We start from the raw sequence: 27,208 nt of genomic DNA on the forward strand, positions 1-27,208 counted from the left end.
AAGATAGAAAAATCTTCTCATAAACATTGTTCTCAGGGGCATGCATGACCTTAGTATTCTAGGACATTCACTTTTCATATATGCTATATTTTATATATTAACTTTTTGAATTCAATTTTTATCTCCAGTGTATATGATAAATAATACTATATTGAACATTTTTATATCTAAATATTATGTAATCTTTGAGATATGTTTCTAATGTGACATTATTAAGTTAAAAAACATAAAAATTTTATAAAGCTCTCTCTATTTCAAAATGGCTTCTGGCGCCCTGGCCGGTTTGGCTCAGCGGTTAGAGCATCAGCCTGCGGTCCGGAGAGACCCGGGTTCGGTTCCCGCTAAGGGCATGTACCTCGGTTGCAGTTTGTCCCCGGCCCTGGTTGGTCATGCGGGTGGCAGCCACTCGATGTGTCTCTTTCACATCAATGTTTCTCTCTCCCTCTCTCTTCCTCTCTCTCCCCCTCCCACTCTATCTGTGCAAAAAATGGAAAAATGTCCTCAGGTGAGGATAAAAAATAAAATAAAATAAAATGTCTTCTGGTGGGGCTTATACCATGAACATTTTGTTCTGATAGTGATTTAAGAATCCTGGTGTCATCTGTGTCTGACTAGGCTCCTCCTCACGTTCCTCCTCCCATGATTTTTTCTCCCTTTCCCTCTTTTCTTTTTTATATGTCTGTGTGCACATATATGCAAGAATATTTTTCTACTATTAGCTCATTATACTCCTTGCTTTTTTTTTTTTCTACTTGATTTATCATAGCTATTTATTCCTTTGTTATTTGGTTAAATAAAATTTTATTTTCAATTACACTTGACATTCAGTATTAGTTTATATTAGTTTCAGGTGTACAGCATAATGGATAAACAATCATATAAATGTGATTATAAAAGTAATCCCCTCGATGTTTCAAGTACCCACCTGGCACCACACATAGTTATTACAGTATTATTAACTATATTCCCTATGCTGTACTTTGCATCCCCGTGACTGTTTTGTGACTAGCAATTTGTAGTTCTTAATTCTTTCAACTTTTTCACTCAGCTCCTCAACCTCCTTCCCCTCTGGCAATCATCAGTTTATTTTCTGTATCTATGAGTCTATTTCTGTTTTGTTTGTTTATTTTTTCTTTAGATTCAGCATATAAGTGAAATCTGTGGTATATGTCTTTCTCTGTCTGACTTATTTCACTTAGCATAATGCCTTCTAGATCCACCCATGCAGCTGCAAATGGTAAGATTTTATTGCACTGTCCATTCTTTACCTAGCCATATCTACTTTTATATATTGCCAAACTTCCCAAATTAAAATTTCCCTCCTTTTTATATAACTTCAAACTTTATGAGTGGGAGTATTTTCTTATATTGTCCCAAATTTACCAACACTCCTCTACATTTCTCAAACTCAACTGTTAGAAAACCTGATGTATTTTGATATAAATATTAAATGTCTAAATAACAGACCTATAAGATTAAGAAAGATTTCAAACAGTATGAACATATTTTAAAGAATACATATTCATAAAAATAAAGATTAATTGTAAATATGGTTAATTACATAAATATCCAAAATGCTATCAATAATAAAAAAATTCACAAATAATTTTCTATTTTTTAATCAAATAACTTAATATTTAAATGCTTTAGTCTCATTTCTAAAATGTTGCCCAAGGCAAGCTTTATCTTAAATCTATCCTTCTATGAGCAGGGCATAAAAATTAACTACATTGACACTTATTGATATAATCGATAGCAACCTCATTAATTTTGTATTTTCCTATATGAATACAGATTACATCCATATTTTATTTTTAGTTTTCTGTATTTAAAAATCTTAAGGAATGAGGGAAAAACTCATTTCTACATGCAAAATTTTAATTATGCCTCTCAGATGTATGATTTTAATTAACTGCTGACATTTCTTTGTTCAAATATTACAGTCTTACACAACTGTCGTAAACTTATAAATTTTAATTAAGACTGTCCCAAACCCTAGTTATATAGTGTCCACGTAGGAATTTGCCAAAAGGCTTAACTATAAGTAAACTAACAATGAATAAAGCCATGAATTGCCCAATGGGATTTGTTTAACAAATTAACATTTGTGTGGAGATAATGAGGTTCTACACTCTATCATATCAGAGAATGTTTTATAAAACCACATTTTTACAAGTGAAAATGCTTTGTAGATGACTTAATTTTATGTTATTATTATTATTAGATATAAGACAATAAACCATATTAACACATATCAATTTTAATTCATATGACAACTTATTTATATTACTAATTTGAAATATAATTTTATGTGAACATATTTTCTATGTAAATCAAAATCTAATAATCCAGATGTATAGATAAAATTGATATAGATTTGAAGAATGCAGCAAAGTATGGATAAATGATTTGAAAACAACATTAAAAGTTGTGCTGTGTCTATATATAGTTCAGGATACATTAATAGGACAGCAAAAATGAGTCTTGAGATGTGTCCCTGTTGTGCTGTTGCAGATTGAATAGTGGCCATAGATTGGAATGACAAACTCTTTAGTTGGCTTAAATATTTCCATGAATAAATATAAGAAAGCGGTGGTGTAATAGGTAGTTAGATGGGCATGAGACAAGGAGGAACTACAGGCCAGGTACCAAGAAAGACCCAGGTGCCTTGCAATGAGTAAAACTGGGAAAACAAAGTCCTCACTCTTAGGGTGACCTGTCCTCCCCTGGCATATCACTGGTTATGAGGGTTAGAACCCCTGCCCTTTCACACTGATGGTCATGTGGTAGACTCTTTTAGAGGAGGAACAAGGGGGTCAGAGAATAGTCTCATATAACTCCCACACAAGGCCTTGTGTGACCATTCCTGTAAGCAATAAGCCCTGAAAACAATGAGATTCTGACCCTTATTAAATAATCTTTGGAATAAAGCTTTGAGTTCTGTTGACCAGTCTCAGCCAGAACTCTAGTACTGAGGTTGCTGAACTGAGGTCTGTCTAATCACCAGTAACATTCTGGTGCCCTTTAAAAGCTAACAATTGTAACCCAATGATTTTATAATTTTAATAAGAAAATTAAGTTAACAATTAAATAATTAAATCCTTAAAAACTCATCTGCACAAGAAAAGTTTCTTTTCTGAGGAAAATGGTATCTGTGTTACTAAAATAAAATTACAGGCCATAGTCTTTCAGAGCACATTTATTGGATTTTTATTTGCATATTCAATGAAGGTCCAAGTATTACAATTTCTCCTGAAGAAATAGAATATACACTACTGCATGGATTAACTTCCCTTAGGCAGAATGAAACTATATAATAAGGATCTTAGTGCCTTTTTATTTCAGCCAACCTGCTGAATATTATTTTTCAGAATTCAATTAAGCAGTTAGAATAGCTTAATTATTAATTAATCCCATGTCAAAAATATTTATAGACATAAAACTATCAAACTTAAAGAAATAGTAATACTTTTACTATTAGAATGCAAATCAGAAACAGCTTGGGTCCTCTGAACTCCATTGAAAATATTTCTTAATGTGAGCCTTTCAGTTAGCATTATGTTAAATAGTTGAAAGAATAGCAGAAGAAATAGAGGCAGTGAGAACTCCCAGTAAGACAGAAATTAACCATGTAGGGGATGTAAAGATAATACGGATTGATTTTCCATTTGACTAAATAAATTTGTATGTATGTAGTAGAATTAAATGTGCACAGATTGCACTCTAGTAGTTGCATGATGTCCTCTGCACGTAACATTGTGATCTGCAAATTATATTTTGATTATGCTTTGGGGTTAATTTATTTCCATTTAAACATACCTTAAATTTAATAGAAGTTAGTGAAAATATGTTTCAATGTTCACTTGTGTGTTTTAGAAGACACTTTGTGCAAACATAGCTGTTGCGTAAATTAATAAGAATCTCCAATATATCCTAACATGCAATAACCTGATATATATATATGTATGTATATATATATTTTTTTGTTGTTGTTTAGCGAAATATTTTTCTCCTTATTGATTTGAGAAAGAGAGAGAAAAAAACATCAATCAGCCGCCTCCTGCATGCCCCCAACTGGGGATTGGACCTACAACCTGGCCATGTGCCCTGACTGGGAATCAAACTGGTGACCTCTTGGTGCATGGGTCAGCACTCAACCACTGAGCCATACTGGCTAGGTTAACCTGATATTGTCAAAGCATATTATACACTACCTGCCAACAGAGTACTTATGATTTCAAATGGGAACTCCCATGGTGTCAGATGTACTGATATCATATATTTACATTAATTATTTTGTATTTTTTTTAAGGTTTGGATGAATATTTTGGTTAATGTGAGGAGTAGTGTTTATACAATGACTGTTTTGGTTTAAGGTTTGGTTTGAGTTCCATTAAAGTTAAGTGTGTGGTACAGTTACTGGGGATACTTGAAATGAGTGTTTGGTATGAAGTTAGCATAAGGTTAGCATTAAGTTTCTTTTTCTTTTTTATCCTCACCCGAGGACATTTTTTTTCATTTTTTGTTCAGATAGAGTGGGAGGGAGAGAGAGGAAGAGAGTGAGAAAGAAACATCCAGCCACGTGAAAGGTACACATCGAGTGGCTGCCACCCGCACGACCCAACCAGGGCCAGGGACAAACTGCAACCTCAGCGGGAACCCAAACCAGGTCTCTCTGGACCGCAGTTCGATGCTCTAACCGCTGAGCCAAACTGGCCAGGGCTGCATTACGGTTCTTAAGTAGTCACTTGCAGTGGACTTCAACACTGTGTTATTCAATGACTGATGTATGTAATAAATAGTTTTTAAACGAGCTACTTGCAAACTGTGTTTGCTACCATGCTGCCCCAGTAAATGGTATTATATTATAATGATATTTAAAAGAAGCATTCTTTCAAATAGTAAAATATATTTGAACTAATATATTTACATTTAAAATGAATCTAATTTTCAATATCAAATGATTTTCAGCATTAGGCAAACTATTCAATTTAAAAACAAATAAACAGAAAATCGAGTCGAAGCAAACATATCAGGCTTGTAAAACTCATTTCACTTAATCATTCTAGTCATTCTGAGTCAGAATCCATAAGCACTTCACTCTGGTATATGGCACTCTCTCAACATGTGATCATGTCATTGCTATTATTCACTTAGATGGCTTGAATGTTGTTATACTAAATTTAGAACAAATGCTATTGATTATGTTAAATTAATTATGAAATTTAATTTGTGTCAATGTATTCTTTATTAAGGTACCAGAAATTATATTTGTAACTCTTTAAAAAATATTTTTCATGTATAAGAAAAATTGCAAGTGATTGGAATATACAGTGAAACTCAAATGTTTACCCAGAGCTGATGGTATACAAGTTCCTCCATTTTGACAGTAGTTGCTACAGTGGTTCACTTCACATCTGTCTCCTGAATAACTAGGCCAACAGTGACACCTCAAATCACTCTTCTCATTTAAAATGCATCTTCCTCCATTTTCACAAGTCAATTTGCATGAATCATCTGGTTATAAAAGAAAATGTATGAATTAGCATGCCATTTAGTGGATGGTAGAATAAGACTAGTTTACATAAATAAAATAAATAAATACTAGGATTTACTTTTATTAAAAATTTCAAAAATAAGTACTAATATAAAAGGAGAAATACAATCATCTGCAAACAGAGAAATAGATTTAACCATTGTTGAACGGTAAATACAAATCTTGAATTAACTTTTATTTTTCTATAAGCTTAAAACATTATTAGCTTTTTCTTATATTTGTTAAAACAGTAAACAATAAAAACAACTGGAACTTTCTAAAAATAAAATATTTTCAACCAACAAGCATTTTTTATAACATGGGCGATCATGGCATTTTTTGGAAGTGTTTAATGTCAAACCAAACTGAAATATCTAAGATTATATTATATATACACACACACATTCATACATATATCTTTATGTGGTATAAATATATTGAATATATAATAAATAGCATATATTACATTATATATACACAGACATAATTATCATATTGGGAAATTTTTAAATAAAATATATTCTTTGATGTACATATTTATTAACCATATATAAACATTCAAAACTAAAAATCACTTATAATTGGTATAAGATGATGATAGAACAGTGTCAGAAACATTTCCTCATGTAAAATTTTCATACGTAAAATGAATAAACACAATCTGCCTATACTATATAGTTTGAGAATAAGAAAAGATGGTCATTCCTTAGAATGGCAAAATTATTTTTTAAAAATATAATGTCTATAATATAATAAAGATAGGGTCCTGGCCGGTTTGGCTCAGCGGTTAGAGCGTGGCCCACAGACCAAAGACCAATGAGTCCTGTGTGCCATTCTGCGCAAGGGTTGGGATTCGACCCCAGCCCTGTTTGGGGTCATGCGGGAGACAGCCACTTGATGTTTCTCTCTCTCTCTCTCTCTCTCTCTCTCTCTCTCTCTCTCTCTCTTCCTCTGTCTCCCTCCCACTCTGTCTGAACAGAAATAGAAAAAATGTCCAAGGAAAAGGATAAAAATAAAATAATAATAATAATAATAATAATAAAGATGGGCTTGGTATCATCTTCCAGGCCATTTACCAATGTGTGTTGACATAACCTTGCTCCATTAGAAATACTGCTTTACTTAAAGCAAGACACAATGTCCAATGAAACAAAAATGATTGAGAATATTGTAAGAAGCATTTTATTTTAGAATATGCCTTCTAATAAAGAAGTCCTGCCTATTTTATAGCAAAATAAGGTAAAATCAAAATACCCTATATTCCTTCTTCAAGATACTGAGGCCCATACATAGAAGATACTTGAATATATATCACTGCAATAATCACAAGAGCATCTTAAAGAGCCCCAGTGACTTCAAATGATACAGTGATTTAAGTATCATAACCACTGTCATAAATAGAGTCTGTCAACAGTACTAGACAATTCTGAGACTTGCTCAATTGCAGGGGAAAGTTTACAATACTTTGCTATGTTGGCACTACTGAAGTCTGCATTTGTAAGATGAAGGGCTCTCTCATGAAGCGCTACATATGCATAGTATAAAGAAAATGACCATTGATGTAATGAGACATGTGTTTAGTTCCTGATTCTGCCACTTACTAGACATGCAAGTTAACCTATCTGAGCCTCATTTACTTTAACATGGTCTTATTGACAAATGTACATCTTAACTTACAGATGTCTTTATAAATGTCAAATTAAATAAGAAGTTTAAAGAAAAAGTTAAATCATAAAACTTTGTAAATATGAAGTATATAAGTATATACCATATACACATGCACCCAAAAGAGAACCTGACTTACAGCCCATACCTACCACATCCAGAATAGTAAAGGAAGGAAGAGTTGAGATCTGGGTTTAAAGGTGTTTTGTTAAATTTCAACAGGAAATAAAGTCATTTATTTTGTAATTTACCATGTACTATCAGCATTATTTACTGAGTACTCATAAAGTACACTAAGAATGCACCTTTTTACATTCACATGGAAGAACATCTATGAATGCCAGAAGGTGAATATGGGAGGTACTGAATGGAAGTCACTGTCACTGAACCTGGATTAGAGAATGTCAAGGAAGTTATAGGACAGAAAAGTGAGTTTGAAGACATAAGCAGAGTCGTAGGAGATCCTTGGATTTTGGACTTTGCCCCAAAACCAATGTTGAGTCTTTGAAGAGGCCAAGTCTAAGGATAACTATTCCAGGCTGGGGCTAAACTGAATGCAGCAAGACTGTTCAGACTCTGTTTAAATCATGCCGACTACATCACATGATGGCCCCAAATACAGTAATGTGGGATGGATACATGTGGATACACTAAAGGTACCTGAAAGGTAAAAATCACATTGATGATGTATAAAGAGGGCAAAAAAAATTAAGGATAATTTGTTGGTTTTTGACACAAGGGCAATAGGGATTGAAATGGTGATTTAGCTTTGGACATACTGTACTGAATTGGAAACAACTATGTAATTGCAAGTGGCAATCTCCAGTAAAGAGTTAAATACAGAGGTCAGATTCTCAAGAAAGATCGCGAGAAGAAATATGCTAGCTTCATTTAAAATTCACCAGAACATGTTCAACTCACTCAGCATGACATATCCTAATTGGAGTTGCAAATGTGAACAGTGACGATGAATATTTAAGGCATTATGATCACAATTAAGATTATCGGAGAGATTATTTCCACCAGTGTATGTTCCATATAAGCCACATAGGTATTCAAAATCTCTGTGTGTTAAGGCATGTGCATTGCTATAATGTATCTTATTAGGTGCCAGAAATTTAAAAATATACTGCCTGATGAAATGTAAGTGGAGTTATATTCTTTCAAAACCTACTGTAATAATTTTATAATGAAAATAAGGCTGCTTTTGTCAATAACTAAATCACCCCCAGAAGCCAAGCTCCAGTAATTCTAATCAACTATAGGAAAAAGCAGGTGAATACTTCCCCAAGAATCAGTAACATTAGAATTTCAAATTTTGTACATGCAGATTAAAAATATTCAGCATGCTCCTCATTTAATAATAGTAGCTAGAGAAAGGCAAGTAATTATAAAGAGCTAAACATTTGGGTATATCAAATGTTAATGTCAGAAAAAAATTAATTTGAACTTATCTATACCAATCAATAATTCTGAAATCCACTTATTTATATTCCTAATTGAAGTGGTCCAAGCTGTCTATTACCAAGGCTAATATGTGCAGAGGACAATATGAATATTTTTTTCAAGACTGTTTATGTGAAATATAACATTTTTTTTTAAGATACAAGATGAATTTTGAGAAGGTTTCTGTAATCATGCCTTTCAATCAGGGTTGAAATGGTAAAGTTGAAATCTCTAAAAAAGTGTTAGATCTTGCATAAGTGTGCATTAAACACGCTTTCTCATTTCAAACACAAAACTACTTGCCTCATTTCCTTACCTACTTCATGACAGATGTATCTGAGGGTACTGTGTGTCTGTTTCCTGCGAGGCATTGTGCTAGCACTTTATGGGTGTTACTTGTCATGACTGGACATGAGTGATGTGGGTGGTAAGGAGGCACTGAGATATATTGTGTGATGGGTTGGCATGTGCAATGCCTAGGTTCCCCCAGCCACCATCTCATTAAGTAATGTTAGATATTCAGTTGAGCCTTTTGATGCTTCAATGTTCTTTTACCAGTAAAAATAGGGGTATTAAGAGCATAGTATCATTGGGATTTTGTGATTATTAAATGAAATAATATACATATAACATACTTACAAAATGATTTGCTCATAAATCTTCAAAATATTTATTATTGTTACCAGTAGTAGTAGTATTTATGGTGAATGCACTTTTATACAGAAGAAAATGAGACTAAGGGAACACAGGGTCAGTTTGGTTAAGAGGCAGATAGATCCGTAACCCTAATCCAGCTCCTGTTAACCCAGCCCCAAGCCAAGTTCTTCCTGCGCATTTGAGTTTGGATGACTGGATAAATAATTTTCACCAATCAAAGCAGAAACAAGGAGGGTTTTACGTAAAACAGAAAGTAATGTCCAGTTATAAAGGAAAAACAATAAAAATTGTCTGCAACTTGATCATAAAAACACATAATATGTGAGCCAACATAAAAGTCACTGGGGTAATAGCAGTAGTGTGCTTAGAATCCTAATCTCTCTCATAGGGGTCTCTCCCGCCCAGGCAGCAGTATGAGTACATATGATACACAGGAAGCACCTGTGCAAATGCGAGTAATGGGGGTGTGGAACTGGTAAAAATGTGGTATGTCTTCTCCAAGAATTTTTTTTTATCGGTACGTGCCCCTAGCGGGAACCGAACTCGGGACTCTCTGGTCCGCAGGCCCACGTTCCAACCACTGAGCAAATGGTCCAGGGCTTCTCCAAGAATTTGATGACATTTTCTTTCTTGTTTTTAAGGATAATACAAAAGATATGTATATTTTTTTTTAATGTAGTATTCTCATATTCTGATGGATCATGCCTCTCCCCATGTTGGTTACGTGCATGCCATTTTTTTTTAAAGTATTTCAATTACAGTTGTCATTCAATATTATTTTATATTAGTTCCAGGTACAACTGAAACAGATACAGGCTCATAGATACAGAGAACAAACCGACTGTTGCCAGATAAGAGTTGGTATGGGGGCTGGGTAAAACAGGTGAAGGGATTAAGAAGTACAAATTGGTAGTTACAGAATAGTTACAGGGATTTAAAGTACAGCGTAGGGAATGTAGTTAATAATATTGTAATAACTATGTATGGTACCAGTTGGGTACTAAAATTTTCAGGAAGATCACTTCATAAATTGTTGACATTTCCAAGAATCTGTATGGGGGAAGTTAAGTAGAATATGTGGCCATACACAGTTCAGCTATATGAACATGTCAGAGGAGCAAGTGAATAACGTACTTGGTAATGGCTGAAATGTCCATTTAATTATCTTATTCTACCATTGCAATTGAGATCACAGATACTCTGCTTGGAAAGATATGGGGTAAAGAAAAAGGATGTATCCTAACACCAGGGAAAGCTTCCCTTTTCAAGAACTGGCTATAAAGTACCCCTCCAAAACACCAACCATGATTCACATTTAACTTTCTTAAGAACTCCCCAATCTTGCTACCCACAACAGTGTGACACACATCCTACACACCACCTGGAGTAAACAACTCATTATTTACTTTGTATGTCATGGTTTTATGCCTTTTCAAATAATGTTTTCTGTTTCAATGCTCTGTTCCCTCATTCCCATTTAATCTAAATACAATTTGTCCTTACAGATTTTGTTCTAAGGTCATATTCTATAGAAAATTATAATTAATTCTCTAATTGAATAATCATTTGAATCTTCATGACAATTTTCACTCTGTTTCTTCTGTGGCTTGTATTACTAGCTACATAAATATCTATTTATTAGCATTTTTGTCATTCATCATTTTATCTTTGTAATCTCTTCAGCTTTGCATAGCTATTGCTTAAGGAATTCAGCTATCTTAAAATTGTTATGATGGTTTTAGATATTTAGTGTCTTGGAAAAGCAAAAATCTTCCAGTTGCATGTAACCCCAGCAGAGAACAATGAGCAGTGATATGGGGTGAAGATGCTGACTGGGGGTAAAGATACAGGGTTCATGTGGGGTGTTCATTCTAACAGAAAGAAAAACAGCAGGTAGGATATCTTGCTTGGCAGAGATCCTAAGTGTGTACTCACTGGATAATGTTTGCGTTGATCCTCAAGGATTTGGGGGCATGTGTTTTTGTCTGTAATATAAAATTTAGTGCTGATTTTCTTAATAGTAATTTTATTTTCCAATATGGCTAATGTCTTACATATAAGGGATCACACTGTGTGTGTGTGTGTGTGTTTGCTTTTCAATACTTATCAGCATCTGAAGTGATATTTCAATTAATTTTAATGTTTGTTTCAACCTCTAGCTTCTAAATTATCCAGTTCATGAGTGAATATATTTTGGAGGTTTTATTTCTGAACTAGTCCTTGGTTTCTAAATTAGTGTTATGCTTTGTTCATAAGCCCTCAAAACATTTATTAGCAGTAGTGGTAATACTTATTGTTAATCAAATTTTACATGGAAGAAACTAAGTTTCTAAATTAATCCTCAGTTTCTAAATTAGTATTGGCACACAGAAGTTGTTCAATGTAAACTTGTTGAATGAATAAAGGAATTTTGGGATTGAGTTTAAACTAATGGCAGAATGGTATGTTCAGAAATATTATCTTCACTGATATATGAGCTATGTAAAAATATATTTTGATTTTGTGTGTAACCTCAGTGTTCTTAACCTACTCTTTTTTTCCCCTCTTTTATTACTTATTAATTTTAGAGAGAGAAAAAGGAAGAAGGAGAGAGAGATAGAAAGATAGATGAGAGAGAACATCTACTGGCTGCCTCCTGCATGCCCCCCACTGGGAATCTGGCCCACAACCTGAGCATATGCTCTGACCGGGAATCCAATCGGTGATCTCTTGGTACATGAGTCGATGCTCAACCACTGAACCACACTGTCTGGGCATTTAACCTACTTTTTTTTTAAATTTTATTTTTGTTACAGATGTTTCTTCTTTTTTACCCCATTGACACCCTCCTCCCCATCCCCCCCCCATCCCATCCCTGGCTTTGTTGTCCATGTCTATTGGTTATGCGTACATGCATATAAATTCTGTTGTTTATCTTTTTAAATGCATAGTGAGTGCTTAATGCAGCTTCGTGAATAAATGTAGAATGAATTAACCTAAAGTTATCAGAAGAACAGTTTATGCAGGCATTCAAGAAGCAATGATATTAAGGCAAATACACTGATGATTAAGTAGCTAATTCTGCTCAGTGTCAAGAATTGTAAAAATTTATTGTACAGATGAGTTCATTATTTACAGATATAATGAAGTTTACCTACCTAACAGGCTGTCATCATTGCAGGTGCCATTAATCAAATATTTTCCTTCTGGGCACACACAGGTGGCCCCAGAAGGATTCAGCAAACAGAGGAATTCACACGCTAAATCCAAGCATGGATTGGGTACTGATGAAAACAAAACAAAAGATAACAAAGAAAATAGGTTAATTATAAATACAATAGGTTTCAAAAACATAAAATTCAATAATAAATCATATCAAATTTCTGCTGGAAGAATCTCATTTCAATTTTACCAGTCGCCTCTATAGGTGAAGAGATATTACTAACCTTGGAACCATGCATGTCAGATGATTGGTAAAGTACAGCTAAACTTGAGATAGATTTTAGGAATTTTTAGGGGATTATATGTTGTTTTAATGTTTCCAACACTGGCTTAGATAAATACCAATTGTTACCTTTCCTGATCATTGCACCAAATGTGATGCAATCCCTTTCTATTTCCAATAAGGATTAATTATAAATAAATCTTAAACAATTTCTTAAAGGATGAACTCATACATAGAGACAGGTCATTGGAATTTCAGCCATATTTTTACTTTGGCCGTCAATATGTTTAATAGTTGTGTTTAAAATATACCTTTCAAGAAAATAATGTCACTTATTTACCAATTCCTTCTAGGGGTAAAAGTAACAATAAAAAATCACAAACAATCAGAAAAAACACAATCCTCGAGAACAGTTCTCCTCAGATATTAAGGATGGTATGTCAATGATATAATCGTTACTTGGCTATCAGTAAGAAAAGAAAAAATGACTAATGATGAATTTCCTTACTTGTTGATAGACTCACAAGGTTTAAGGAAGAATTTTACATGAACAGAATCACAGACATTTTTTAAAAGAACAATGTCAAGTCTAATTCCAAGAAAACACAGCAAGTACAAAAATTTTCATATTTGTGATGACAGAAATAAAAACTTTTGTAATATTTACATCTTGATTTTGGTAACTTAAAGTCTGATGATCTCAAAATTAAGATTATTTAATTTACTGGAATTAAGACATTGAAATAGTTAAGACAGTATTAAAAATACTTTATATTGAGAGTCATAAGGAAGAAAATTTGCCAATATAGGCAACTGTGTAAAAATATTATACTTACAGTCTAGTTGCTTATTGTGATGAGATATTAAAACGCTTTTTGTTTTACCAACATCTAACGCTAGGTACTCCACTGAACCATGGCCAAATTTCTGTACCCGAAATACACCATTTTTAGGTCCTGCTCCATAGATATAATCTTCAAAGACATCAATCCGATGTGGATGTAGCAAGCCTAGAAATTTTGGAAGGCGGGGTTATAAAAGTTGTAATGTAAATTCTCAAACTTAAGAAAACTAAGTTTATCTAAAATGTTATAGAAAACCTTATTACTCTTCTTTAAGAAAAATGTTTTAGAATTAGAATATTTTTAACATTATCTGTAAAGTTATTAGAATTAATTTCTTTGCCTTGGGAATATGTGAGATACTAAATATGTCACCCAGAACATAAAAACCATTTTCATCACCACTTTAATCATCTTCTCCACCACGAAGGAAGCATTTGCTGCAGTGTGTTTATTAATGCAGTGTTTTTATCTGCTTTTCAATCTTCTGCCAAAAGAAAAACCTATAGGCCAATCTTATCCTTTACACAAAAACAGACAGTTTATAAAATTCTCAAATTGGCCCTGGCCGATTTGGTTCAGTGGTAAAAGCATTGGCCTGCGGTCCAGAGAGACCTGGGTTCGGTTTCCACTAAGGGCATGTACCTCGGTTGCAGTTTGTCCCCGGCCCCGGTTGGGGTTGACTGGGTGGCAACCAGTTGGTGTGTCTCTCTCATGTTGACCTTTCTCTCTCTCTCTCCCTCCCTTTCTCCCTCCTGCTCTATCTGAAGATAAGTGCAAAAAAAAAAATAAAAAAAAAATCCTTGGGTGAGGATTAAAAAAAATTCACAAATTGTGTTCTGGATCAAATTAATGATCAAAATAGGTTACTTGAATGACAAATTTATCAGGCAATTCTGAGTTGATTTTACAGAGTTTCTATTGTCTGTTTTGCAAATAGGATAAGAAAAAAAAACACACACACAAAACAAACTGGCAAATGGTAATCACACATTTGACTTGTTTGTTTAAGAATAATAGAGACCATCATTTTTCCCATTTTTAGAAATGACTTATTTTAAGAAATTTTACAAAAAGAATAATTAAACATTTGGTACTGAAATTGAAAGCAAGTATCATGACAACATATATACAGGGCTAGGCAAAAATAGGTTTACAGTTATTTATATGGGAAATAATAAAATCATAAATAATAAAAGTATAAACTCTGTTTCATTTATTCACAACTGTAAACCTACTTCTGCCCATCCTGTATTTTTACCTATTATCTAGAGTTTGTAGAACAAAAAATGTGTTTTAAACATATATTTTTCATCAATGTTTTTTCTTAAAAATATGTTTGTTTGTTTTTTTAATCCTCACCCAAGGACATTTTTGTATTTATCTTCAGATAGAGAGGGAGGAACAGAGAGAGAGAAACATCAACGCGAGAGAGACACATTGAGTGGCCGCCACCTACACAACCCCAACAGGGCTGGGGACGAACTGTGTCCGAGGTAACCGCTGAGCCAAATCGGCCAGGGCTTAAAAATATGTTTTTATTGTTTTGTTTTGTTTTGTTTTGTTTTGCCAGACAAAGGAAGGGAGAAAGAGATAGAAACATTGATGTGAAAGAGAACCACTGATCGGCTGCCTCCTGCACTCCCTTTACTGCAGTCTGAGCCCGCATGTGCTTTGACAGAGAATCAAACCAGGACCTCTCAGATCCATGGGACGTCGCTCAACCCACGGAGCCACACCGGCCAGGCCTTCATTGTTTTTTGAAATAGTAAAATATATGCTTACATTGAAACAGGTTAACATTTTTTAATCAATTACAGAATGTGGAATTTTTTTTTTTTTTTCCCATCCATGGTCACCATACAAAAAAAATTGACTTTAGGAAAAGGCACAATGAAAGTTCAATTTAATTTAATTATTTTTCTTTCAACATCTCTGCTTTTGTTTTTGTTTTTTTTTAAATGGGAAGCAAAACTATGTTCATTAAATATAACTATAAAAACTTCATGTACATATTATGAACAATCTGTGGTAAAGGAAGATGTGATAAAAAAAAAAAAAAAAGGAGGTGGGGACCAAGAAGGGAAACAAATTAGATTGACAGAAAGAACTGAGGTTGCCAGGCTAGGAAAGTGTGGGCACAGAAGGGGGCTGGAAACTGAGAGAGTGAAAGATAGGAGGCGGGCACGAGGCGGAGATGAGAGCGAAGAGCACAGTCAGATTCTGAAGTCACTGATGCCAGAGGTAAGTTGTCATTTTCACACACTGCTTTTCCCTTGTCTAAAACTATACACAATAACTTCTTTCCTGCTTACCACTGCGATATGAAATAAAAATTTGTTCTCACAGACCCTAATCTTTACTTGGTGTGTTCTGCTTAGAATGGAATATCCTCAGAGGCAACCCAGTGGGCATTTTCTGAATCTAGTATTTTCTGAATCTAGTCGTCATGGGCCATGTTTGTCCTAGAGTCAAGAAGTTATCTTGGCTTGACATCTTTGTTATTCTAGTAGGAATGGAAATTGTAATCAACAGTAAGAGCTACAAGTTAAAAGAAGAAAGAAGTCGAGGAAGCCCAAAATATAAAGCTTTCATACTTATATTTACATACCATTATTTAATTCTCTCAATAATAATTAAAATAAATAACAAAGCCCTTCACACACCTTGTCTGCTGCTGACAGAGACCACTGAGTTGGAGCCATCATACAGAACACTGCCAATAAGGGACAGCTCGAGGTCAGCCCAGTATATCCGTCCACTGAAATGATCCACAGCCAGCCCTGCACAATCAACACACGAAGAACAGAAATAAGTTTGCTATTATTTAAAATTAAGCTTTTGCTTTTCAATGTATAATTATGATGGACGTTTGTCTTTAAGCATCACAGAAATTACGTAGTCTATATCATTGTACTGTACAAATTAGAAAACAAATAAAATAACTCAATTCTTATCTGGAATACATGTGTATAGATTGCATAGAATTTATTTGATAAGGTATAGCAAAAATCTTATTTCGCATAGGAAAAGCTAACCTAAGTATCCTTCCTTTACACATTTAACTGATTTCTTTGTTATGGCTATTGTCTAAAACACTTTTCCTTGATATTTCAGTTTTTATCTTTGTAGTGTACACATAATTAACTCATCGGTTAATAACTTATAAAACCTTTAAAATTATTCAGTATAATTATATTTGCAATTTCTTTATGAGGTGCATTTTTCAGTGTAGAAATGGTTTGTGGGCTTAACTGTAAGATATTTTCACCCTTCTGGAGTTGGCCTATATTGAGGTGAGACATCTGTGTACATGCTGAAGTTTAAATAGACGATGAGTTGATGCTTATAGTGGAGAAGAATGAATGGCAACTTCCTTAAGGTTCTAGTTGTACTTAAATTTTTATCTCTAATTTTTTTTTCTATAATCATTACTTTGCTCTGAGATGGCTCGTCTTCATTTTTATCATCAGTATCTGTTAGTGATTAACAATGGACTAAAATAATATGTGGTAAAAATATTTTCTATTTATTCAATTTTAATTTCTGTTTTATTTTATTATGTGATTAAAGTCAGGCCATTATCTTCTTGCAAAAATATTATCAACACAGAATATTTTAAGTAATGTTCCTTCTTCAATACAGAAGAGTAAAATCTATGACACATGGATTCTATAATAAATCTTCATTGCTGTTGATATTTAACTTTTGTGACATAATTAGTCTTTAGATATGAGATAGTACATACTGTGACAATAAAATGCAAGTAAAACGCCTTTGGCATATGAATGTTAAAAAGCTTTTCTAATCAGAACATTCAATAAACAATATTGGTAATTAAGTTGTATTATACACCATTGTTTTTGTTTTTCTACCATTAAGAATTTTATATTTTTAAATATAAAGACCAATTTTGTTGGGCACAGATTTTATTTTACCTACTTCTTTGTTGTATTACTTAAGTAAAAGAGAAAGAAAAGTGTTTTTATTCCTTCTTAGACAACTATTTTGAAAAATAATGGCATCAGCAGTAAAAAGTTCTCAAAAGGTTATATATTGCATTGTTAATATAGGCTTGTCTAAAACATATCAACCTTTATCAGTTCTGGTCATATACTTTATAATCAAATGAAATTACATCTAGATAAAATATTATATGATAAAGCATTTAGATGGGTGAGATTTATATTTCAAAAATTCTACAAATCAGTGATGTTTATTTTTTCTTAAGCCCTCTAATAAAAGAATAGTCTTTTAAATTAAAAACTTAATAAAAAAAAATAAACTAACTTTTCTCGTTATAGAGATGAGAGTCAAGTTTATATAAAAAAACTAGTGCATTTCTGTCCTTAAAACAGCACATCTTTTTGTCATAAAGAACCAATAATAAAACAGCGGGGAAATCAATGTAAAAGAAAAGCATTCTTATCTAAAATGAGATAATGAATATGTGAAATCAAGTCAATACATAAAATTTAAAATAAAATGCCATACTTGTTCTAAAAAAAACATAATGGAATCACAGTTTGGAGGGTTTGTAGAAGATAAAGATACAGACTCACTAAATTTTAGGAATGCATGATAAATACCTTAATCATGTAGTCATTTACTTAACATCTCCCCCCAGCGACTACTACAATACAAAGACTACTATTGTGTGTTAGGATTTTTGAATTTCACTTTGGTGGAACTCAATTAAAATATTCAAAGGTTATCCTCCCACTAGTTTTCCTATTTTTACCAATGTCTTAAAAAAAAATAGGAAAAAACAAAATCTTATCAGAAAGACAAGTATCATATGATTTCACTAAAATATGTAATTTAATGAACAAACTAAACTACCAAGCAAACTAGAGACAAACTCGTGAGATAGAGAGCAGGCAGAAAGCTCTGGTGTGGGGGTGGGGGGAGAGTGGAGGGATTGAGCAAACATGGAAAGAAAAGAGAGAGAGAACTCATGGACATGGACAACAGTGTGGAGATTGGGGGCGGGTAGAGGTGGAAGAGGGCATAGAGGAAATAAATGGTGATGGAAAAAATTAAATTAAATTTTAAAAAATCTTAGAGAAATTGCCATAGTACCAATGTAATATTTAACAGAAAATATTTTGAGAGAGCAACACGTTATAATTGGTGTGTTTTCAGAAATAGAGAAAAAGATTATATACATTTTGTGTTAAAGAAAAGCCAAGATTTTAAAGATAGTAATAACCAGCAAATGTGGACTACCATATTATTGATTTAAGAGATGATAAGAAAGGTCCAAAAAATTAAAAATACTAACCACTATATCAAATTTATTTTCAAAAATTGTTAAAGTTTAAGAAAGAGTGCCTACTTGGAGTCTCAGATTCCAAACTACATTAAAATTATTTCTCCATGTATATATATGCATACACATATTTATTTTTGAATGTTAGTAAAATAAATGCATCAAAAAATTCCAAAATAGTCCTTAAGTTTTATCCATTTTATTTAATTAGAGACCTTTGGTTGGTCAAGGACAATAAACACGCTGAAAGAATAAAAAAAATTAAGACTAGTTCCAAGGGCCAATGTGTAATTCTTTATTCTCTCAAAAATTGCCACAATTTTGGGGAGCAAAAAGCAACATAAACAAGCTTCTATAAATCAAATAATATGGTACTTAAATCAAATTTATGTAATCTTGCATATCCGTCTACTGGAGGGAAAACTGGAATGTGTCCTTAGCTGACACAACATTCATTAACACAATTTATATTCACAAAGCACCTTCCTAGCAATCTGCTTTGCCAAGTACTAGGCATGGGACATAGGATGAAACAGATCACATTCCCATTCTCATGGAGCATATTCTCCAACCACCCCACAATTGATTGCAGCAGAATATAAATTAGGGTTCTTATTATTAATATAGTTTCTAGTAAAAAAAAACACAAGTGTGCCATTTGTTAAAATAATCCTTACAATCATATGGGTTAAAATGTTATAAATTGTAGGTATTCATCTCTTCATTCAATCAATACATAATTATTATTTTTTGAAATGTGTTTTCATAGATTTTTTAGAGAGAGATGAAGTGAGAAACATTGGTGGACTGCCTGCTGCCCGCCCCCTGTTGGGGATCCAGCCCGCAACCCCAGCATGTGCCCTGACTGGGAATTGAACCAGAACCTCTCAGTCCATGGGATGATGCTCAATCCACTGAGCCATACTTGCCAGGCAATTCAGTACATAATTATTTTTAAGCACACTAATTACAGGTAAGGTAAGTATTATCAATACGTTTTGCAGATGAGAAATTTAACACTCAAAAGTGTATGCAGGTTGCTCAATTTAGCGCCCGTATAAATGGAAGGCTGTGCTCTTTCCACTACTCCTTCTGTCCTGTGTGTAAGGCCCTATGCTAGGTTCAATGTGTATACCACCTTCCTATAGAAACTGCCTTCAGCGGTGATGACGTGGAATCCTGTTGCTTGCCTCCTGTTGCTCAGACACTTCGCAGACCTCAGTTTTGATCTTTACTCTTCTAAATATGAGCATCTCACAAAATTTAACCCTAAGAAGCGTGCTTGTTTTACCTTACCTTGTCTGTCGTCAAACCTCCGGCCTCTTTAAATATCAGTTTTCTGTTGCTAAGTCTCCAAACTAAATTGCTACTTCTGCTTTGCTCTCCAGAACTAAATGTGCAGTTATCTGTGAGATATTGCCCTCTGACTGGCTCAGCTTGGGTTTCTTTTTTTTCTCCTTTTTAAAATCTTTATTGTTAGATGTAAAATGTATTACAGATGTTCCACATTTTTCCCCCATTGACCCCCTCCTCCCCACTCCCGCCCCCCTCCCACCTTTTCCCACACTATTGTCTGTGTCCATTGGTTACGCATATAAGTTCTTTGGTTTATTTCTTCCCACCCCCCAACCCCTTTCCCTTTGAGGTTTGTCAGTCTAGCAATGAATTTGTACTTCTTAATCCCTTCACCTTTTTCACCCATTCCCCCAACCCCGCTCCCAACTGGCAACCAACAAAATGTTCTCTGTATCTATGACAATGTTTCTGTTCTACCTGTTCATTTTGTTTGTAGATTCCATTGTTGATAGATATGTATTCATTGCCATTTTGTTTGTTTATACATTTTATCTTTTTCTTCAAAAAGACCCTTCATCATTTCATATAATAACGGTTTGGTAGTGATGAACTCCTTTAACTTTTTCTTGTCTGGGAAAGTTTTTATATGTCCATCGATTCTAAATGACAGCTTTGCAGGATAGAGTAATCTTGGCTGTAGGTTCTTGCTTTTCATCACTCTGAATATTTCTTGCCACTCCCTTCTGGCCTGCAAAGTTTCTTTTGAGAAATCAGCTGACAGCCTAATTCATCCACACCTGCAACATCTGCCTGTGGTTGAGTGACAGCATCACACAATTTGGGCTCAAGAGTCTCCTCAAATTTCCACTCTAATGACTTAAAAATGTTATACTGCAAACTAACCCCCGCTCCATTCCTGGTCTTTTTACTACTCTACTTTCATTCTTTTCTCAAAGCACCAAATACCTCACAACTTATTGATTTACTTTTTAATACTATATTTTTACCGTCAGCACCTCGGCTCATGTACTCGACTAGTATGTAAGTACTAGGATAACCGTGTGTTCACTCCTATGTTCCAAGTGTTTAGAATCATGCCTGACATATGCCAGGCTTACAGTAACTATTAGTTGAAATAGTAACTAAATGGCTTCCAAGAGACTACTCCAATAAGTTGGGCAGAAGTTTCAGAACACAGTTGCTGAGAAGAAAACTCATATATGCCCACTAGCAAGGGATTAGAGAGCCTCACACCAACTACCTTCTTGACATGTCCTTTTGGATGTCTGAGCAGATCCTGTCACCAGCTTAACACGAGTCAATGGTACTTTCCACGGTCTCCGAGACCCTGCATAGGCTGGCCCAGTGTGCCTCTCTGAGCCTTGTCTCACCCACTTTGCAATTTGATGACTATGCGCTATGGCTTTCCTTCAATTCCGTTTCCTACCTCAAAGCCTTCTGACCTGTTCTTTATTTTGTTTTGTAACATCATTTTACACCTCATCTTTGCACATCATTTAGCAATTATTCTTAACAATCAATTATCTTAAAAAAGCTTTCCTCCCACTATTGTCAAAGCACCCACTCTTCTCTGTCAGAGCCATTTACACACACGTGCCTGTGTGTGCACACACACGTTTTTGGTTTTATTTTTAGAGTCACCCCACATTAGACTACAATGCCCATGAGTCCAGGGATCCGTAGTTCAGATGATGAATAGGGCCTGGCATATAGTGAGCAATGATATGTTTTGAATGGGAGGAGAGATGAATAAAGAAAGAATACAAGAAGATGCTTATATGAATAACTTGAATGTATCAGAGATATTTTCTATCTCTTCCTCTATTGTCACATACATTCGATAAATTCTCCTACTCCCACATACACCCTCTTGTTTTTATCTCAGTTTCTGTTCTAGTTGTGCTATTCTCCACTCTCAGTGGGACACTTCAATGACTTGTTCACTGGTCTTCTAGTCTCTGTATCTATTCATTCCGCTGGCACAGTACTACCCCTGCAACTTGCCTGGAGATCTACATTATTCACATCACACTTTGAATCAAAATTGTTCAGTGGTTCATTATTGACTAAAAAACCATGTCTAAATACCTCAGCATTTAAAGTCCTCTATTCTCAGCTCATGGCACATTACCTACCCTGCCCCTTCCACGTGCACCATGACTCCTGCCATCATGGGACATGCCATGTGTTCCTCGTTCAGCCCCTTTAAGAGTGTTATGTCATGTGACACAGTCAGTGATATTTTGAATTCGTTATTATTACCCCTTGGTTTGTTAATGATAAAATCAAACAGTGAAGATAATAAGTTCATTTTTTTTTTTTTTTTTGCGATCTCACAGCTAATAAGTGATCCTCTGGAATTAAAAAACAAAAACAGATGTATATGACTCCGAAGAAAACCTTTATATACACTGTGTCATGATAGATTATCTGCTCACTCGTCACATGTCTACCCATTCTTCAAGCATTATTTCAAGGGACACCTTTCGCATAGCTTGTCTTTTCATACTGGAGATCATCGTTCTTGACTCTGAATTTCCATAAAGGTATGCAACAATTCTCACATTTTGCCCAAACTCTAGTTACTTCTGTTCATGCTTCAGGTTTTTTCCTTTTCTTTTCAAATGTAACTCTGTGAGAAAAGGGACTGTGCTGTGTTCATCATTAAATCACTGTTAGTGCTGAACAGAATGGTGAGCACACAGAAGATGTCCAATACATGCACCTTCATTTAGCCCACTGTGGGAGACACTGTGGGACCCAGCCCAGATTCCCTTACTAGGCAGGGTGCCTATTTCCCAGTTACTGCTTCAGCAGCTAAGGCCTCACACTTGTCCCCCTTCTGTAGGGGGTGTGCTCAACCGCCTGCAGCAGCCTACCTGGGAAGCCAGGGCCAAAGGCCAAGTGGTGACCATGGGAAAGACAAAAAGATGATCCCCTTGCCTGTCATGGAATTTATGCTCCAAAGCACATCTCCTGTGGCTCAAGCTGAGAGTGGACTTTACCCGAAGTACAGTCTTTCTGGGCTTTTTCCCTTTCTCCACTTTTTATAGGTTTCTCCTGAATTCCACTCCCTTCATAAATAACCTTTTTCAAGAATTCCTGTCTCAGGCTGCCTTCAAAGCTCCCTCCTCTGTGCCCTTCTATAAATAGCTGCTGCATCATTCTTTATAGTGACAATGTTACATATACTGTGATTATATAAAATGTAAATATTAGAGAACTTTGGAAGTAATTTTGCAACTCTTTCATAAGTCCAAAATTAGTGAAAAATAATGTTAAGAAAAAAACTACACAGGTCTTTAAACAAGGAAAATCATGTCTAGGCAGATATACCACTCTCCTTCCCAGTCCTCGCCAATAATGGAATCCAGGGCTCATCAGTGTGTTCCAGGTTCTAGATGATCTGCCCTGGCCAGTGGGTCACCCCCATCTCTACCACTCTCATATGCTTATAGGCATACAAACATTCTGGCTATTTTTTGATACATGCTAAGCTCATTCCTAACTTAGAGCTTGCTGTTCCCTCCACTTGAAAAGCTCCTCACATATGCACATGACTTGCTCTTTTTCATTCAGTTATATTTTCAAATATTACCTTTCTTTCTCTAGATACTCATAACTAAAATGGTATTCCCCATTACTGCCCATCCCTTAGCATGTTTTTTTTTTTTTTTTTTTTTTTTTTTTTATATAGCATTTATAACAATCTGACATGATGCATAATATATGTTCTCTTCCCTACAGAAAGCTGTTTCATGGGAGTCGGGCTCTTTCACAAGGGTAGAAAATTATTGCTTCAGCATCTGGAACAATTTCTGGCACCAGGTGGGTGTTCAATTAGTATTTGTTAAATCACTGAATGGAGACACACTTATACAAATGAACTAAATCCCAAAGACTGCTCATTCCCATAAAGAGTAAAAACAATCTAGTTGGAGAAAAAGGCATGGAGCACATTAAAAGTTAATAAGAATGTAAGTGCCAAATATAAATTTTCAACGACAAAAGCTATTACAAAGCGTAGCTGTTAAATAATAGGAGCTATAGAGAACGTATTCTGTCCTTCTGATGGGGAAGCAGCCGGCCGGTGGGGGGCACAAGATCCCGAGACCCCAGTGGTCTGGACGTTTTGTTGAGGAAGGAGTGGTAAAGTTGGATTTTACAGAATGAGTCAGCTACAGCTGAATATACAAAAAAGTCAGAAGGGCATTCTAGATGGAAGGCTGGGAGGAAAATGGACTGAAAGAGAGAGCGGGGACACACACACACACACACACACACACACACACACACACACACACACAGCCTGAGCTTCTGAGCAGTCCTGGGGGCAGGAAGAGTGTGGAGTGGCTGTGCAGATGGCTGGAGGCAGAGCAAAGCCAGATTGAAAGCTGAGAATTAACAAGCAAGGCATCATCAAACCCGTCTTTCACAAAAAGTATCTGTTTTCCCAGCTCTTTGTCCACTTGTTTCTCATCCTCTAATAATATTACCATCTACCCCAACATCATTAACATTTATCTGAAAAAATACCCTAATACATTGCTATGAACTGCCAAATCGTCATGCATATGAAATCCTACTAACGGCCTTAAAACTTAGGCAATTTTCAAATAATATCCCCATAATATCACTGGCAGTATGATAAGAATCTGACTTTCAAGCTGGAAAAATACAACATGAAATGTTAATGGCTTTCATAATGTCATACTATAAATTATTTTATTTGCTTGTAAAAATGATTATCTTGCCAACAAAACTAAAGAATTGTAACACTAATATGCTTAGCATACTGCTACAATTTTAAACTATGTCAGAAACACATCATACCTGTGGGTCTCTGTAAATTCTTTTGTACTAAAATTCTTCTCAGAGTACCGTCCATAGCTGCTTCTTCTATGTGGGAGTGGTCCCCCACAACAGTCCAATACATCATCCTGAAAAGAGAGGTCAAGTGGTTAGCCTGGTGATGGGGCTGATATAAACCAACTCTATTGCAAACAGTGTTTTTTCAGATCATGGGCACCAGGATCACCCCCGAGTGTCCGAAAAAGCAGATTTCTAGACCAACTCTAAAGCTATAGAATGGGAACCTCCAATAGAGGGTCCCAGGAATCCATATTTAGAACAGTCTTAACTATGCTCTAACATTGGGGAGCCACTGTTTAATAATATGCACTTTATTATTTGATATTAAAAGTTCAATTTTAAAAAAAGGCATTAATATTTTAAAAGAAAGTATTTCTATCACTTAGAACTATCCTCTCATTGTGAAAGAATATTCATTTTATTATGAATACTGCATCAATATGCTCTATTTATTTATTTTTGATAAAGTACTTTCTCAGAGATCATTCTTGGTTTAGAAGACACCACACTGTATAATTTTGCTAAATAAATAGCATTGGTGTATTTTTGCTCAGCATCCAATGACCCACTTTATGGGTGATCAGGAGTTCTTTTTAACATTTCTCGACTGACTTTTTGTTCACTGTTTATAAATGAAAAAGAGTAAAGAAAGAAAAAATTCAAACAAAAGAAAGTAAATTGTTGTTTTAAATGTTTATACATAATGTGCTTTCATCTTTTATTGTCACAGTAGCTAAAACCACTAATACTCTACACTTAATATGTTTAAGATCATGTTTAATGTTAAAAAATTCAGCATTAGATGCACCATAGTGGTTGTGTGTTTATCACATTCATTTCATTATTCTGAAATGCATACATCACACACACACACACACACACCTGAATGTATAATTTTGCAAACTTTCAGTAAAAAATAAATATTTGCTCTTCAATTTAGTATAAAAATAACATGGACATGCTTTTGTACAAGAGAAGTAGAGGGTTTTTCAGAAGGTTTGTGAATCTATTGTGTGTTGAACACTCATCACAGAAACAGAACTGCAGAGCACAGTGGAACAATACTCATGTCAGGAAATATGAATAACCCAGTCATCAGCTTACCCTCTCTTAGGATTTACAGCAATAGCATAGGGTTCTCCAGCCATATTTGTTAAGAGTCTGGTGCAGTTGGGGCCATTCAGCTGCCCTACGTTGATAGAATACCTTAGACTGGTCCAGTGAGTGGTGTAGTAACTGAACCAGTGCATTCTAGAATGATCAGTCCAGTAAATATTTCCTGCTATCCAGTCAACTGCAATGTCCCTGGGTCTTTTAAATTCAGGACACTACAAGCAAACAAAATGACAAACCACAGTATTTTCAACAACAATTTGGTGAATTTTTCTGTACTATACATTGGTGTATGAAAATCATAATAACAAGGTCAAGTGTTAATTGTTATATTGATTTTAAATATACCAGATAACTAGTCCTAATATTTAATAGATGTACAATTTCATAGTCCTTAAGTGTACAGTTCATCGGAGTTTTACCAATATCACTGACCCTGTTTATCTATCACTCTGGTAGAATATTTACAGAATTATATAAGGTTAGCCTGTGATGTTTCCCAGTTAGTATTCTTCTGAGAGTAACAATAATTCTGATGTCTAAAACCATAGATTATCTTAAACAAATCCATATGAACACAATCATAATCTTCTATTCATGACTTCTTTACTCAATATTATGTATGTGAAATTCATATTGTTGTTCATGCTGGTTATTGATACTATTTTATTTATTTTTATGAATATAGCACAATTTGTTTACCATTTTACTAGTGACGTCCATCTGGCTTGTTTATAGTTTTAGACTATTATTACTAAAGTCATAAATACTATTCTTATACATGTCTTTTGGTGGACACAAACACTCATTTCTATTGAGTATCTAGCAAGAAATGGAAGTGTTGGGTCTAATGTATACATATGTTCAGCTTGAATAGATACTGTTAGAAATATTTTTCAAAGAGTTTTCCAATATATACCCTTTTTAGGAATTTAAAAAAGTTCCAGTTGGCCTGTATCCTCACCACGTATAATATAATTTAAAAATGGAAAAAATTATTAAAGATAGACACACTTAGAGAAATACTGCCTGTAAACATCTTTTGAAGAAAGTTACAATCTCTG

The 27,208-nt window shown here is 34.5% G+C and overlaps 1 protein-coding gene across 1 annotated transcript in view; it reads right to left on the reverse strand.

Moving 5' to 3' along the window:
- LRP1B (LDL receptor related protein 1B) overlaps positions 1 to 27,208 on the reverse strand; it is a 1,816,022-nt gene that overhangs the window by 69,294 nt on the left and 1,719,520 nt on the right. The window contains exons 78-83 of the mRNA XM_036254023.1: positions 26,136 to 26,359; positions 24,993 to 25,099; positions 16,237 to 16,353; positions 13,565 to 13,738; positions 12,442 to 12,567; positions 5,353 to 5,517 (exon numbers count right to left, since the gene is read on the reverse strand). Of these exons, the coding sequence (XP_036109916.1) occupies positions 5,353 to 5,517; positions 12,442 to 12,567; positions 13,565 to 13,738; positions 16,237 to 16,353; positions 24,993 to 25,099; positions 26,136 to 26,359 (913 nt within the window). The remainder of the gene's footprint in view (positions 1 to 5,352; positions 5,518 to 12,441; positions 12,568 to 13,564; positions 13,739 to 16,236; positions 16,354 to 24,992; positions 25,100 to 26,135; positions 26,360 to 27,208) is intronic.

The sequence above is a fragment of the Molossus molossus genome, unplaced genomic scaffold, assembly GCF_014108415.1.
Source record: "Molossus molossus isolate mMolMol1 unplaced genomic scaffold, mMolMol1.p scaffold_m16_p_11, whole genome shotgun sequence".
Lineage (NCBI taxonomy): Eukaryota > Metazoa > Chordata > Mammalia > Chiroptera > Molossidae > Molossus > Molossus molossus.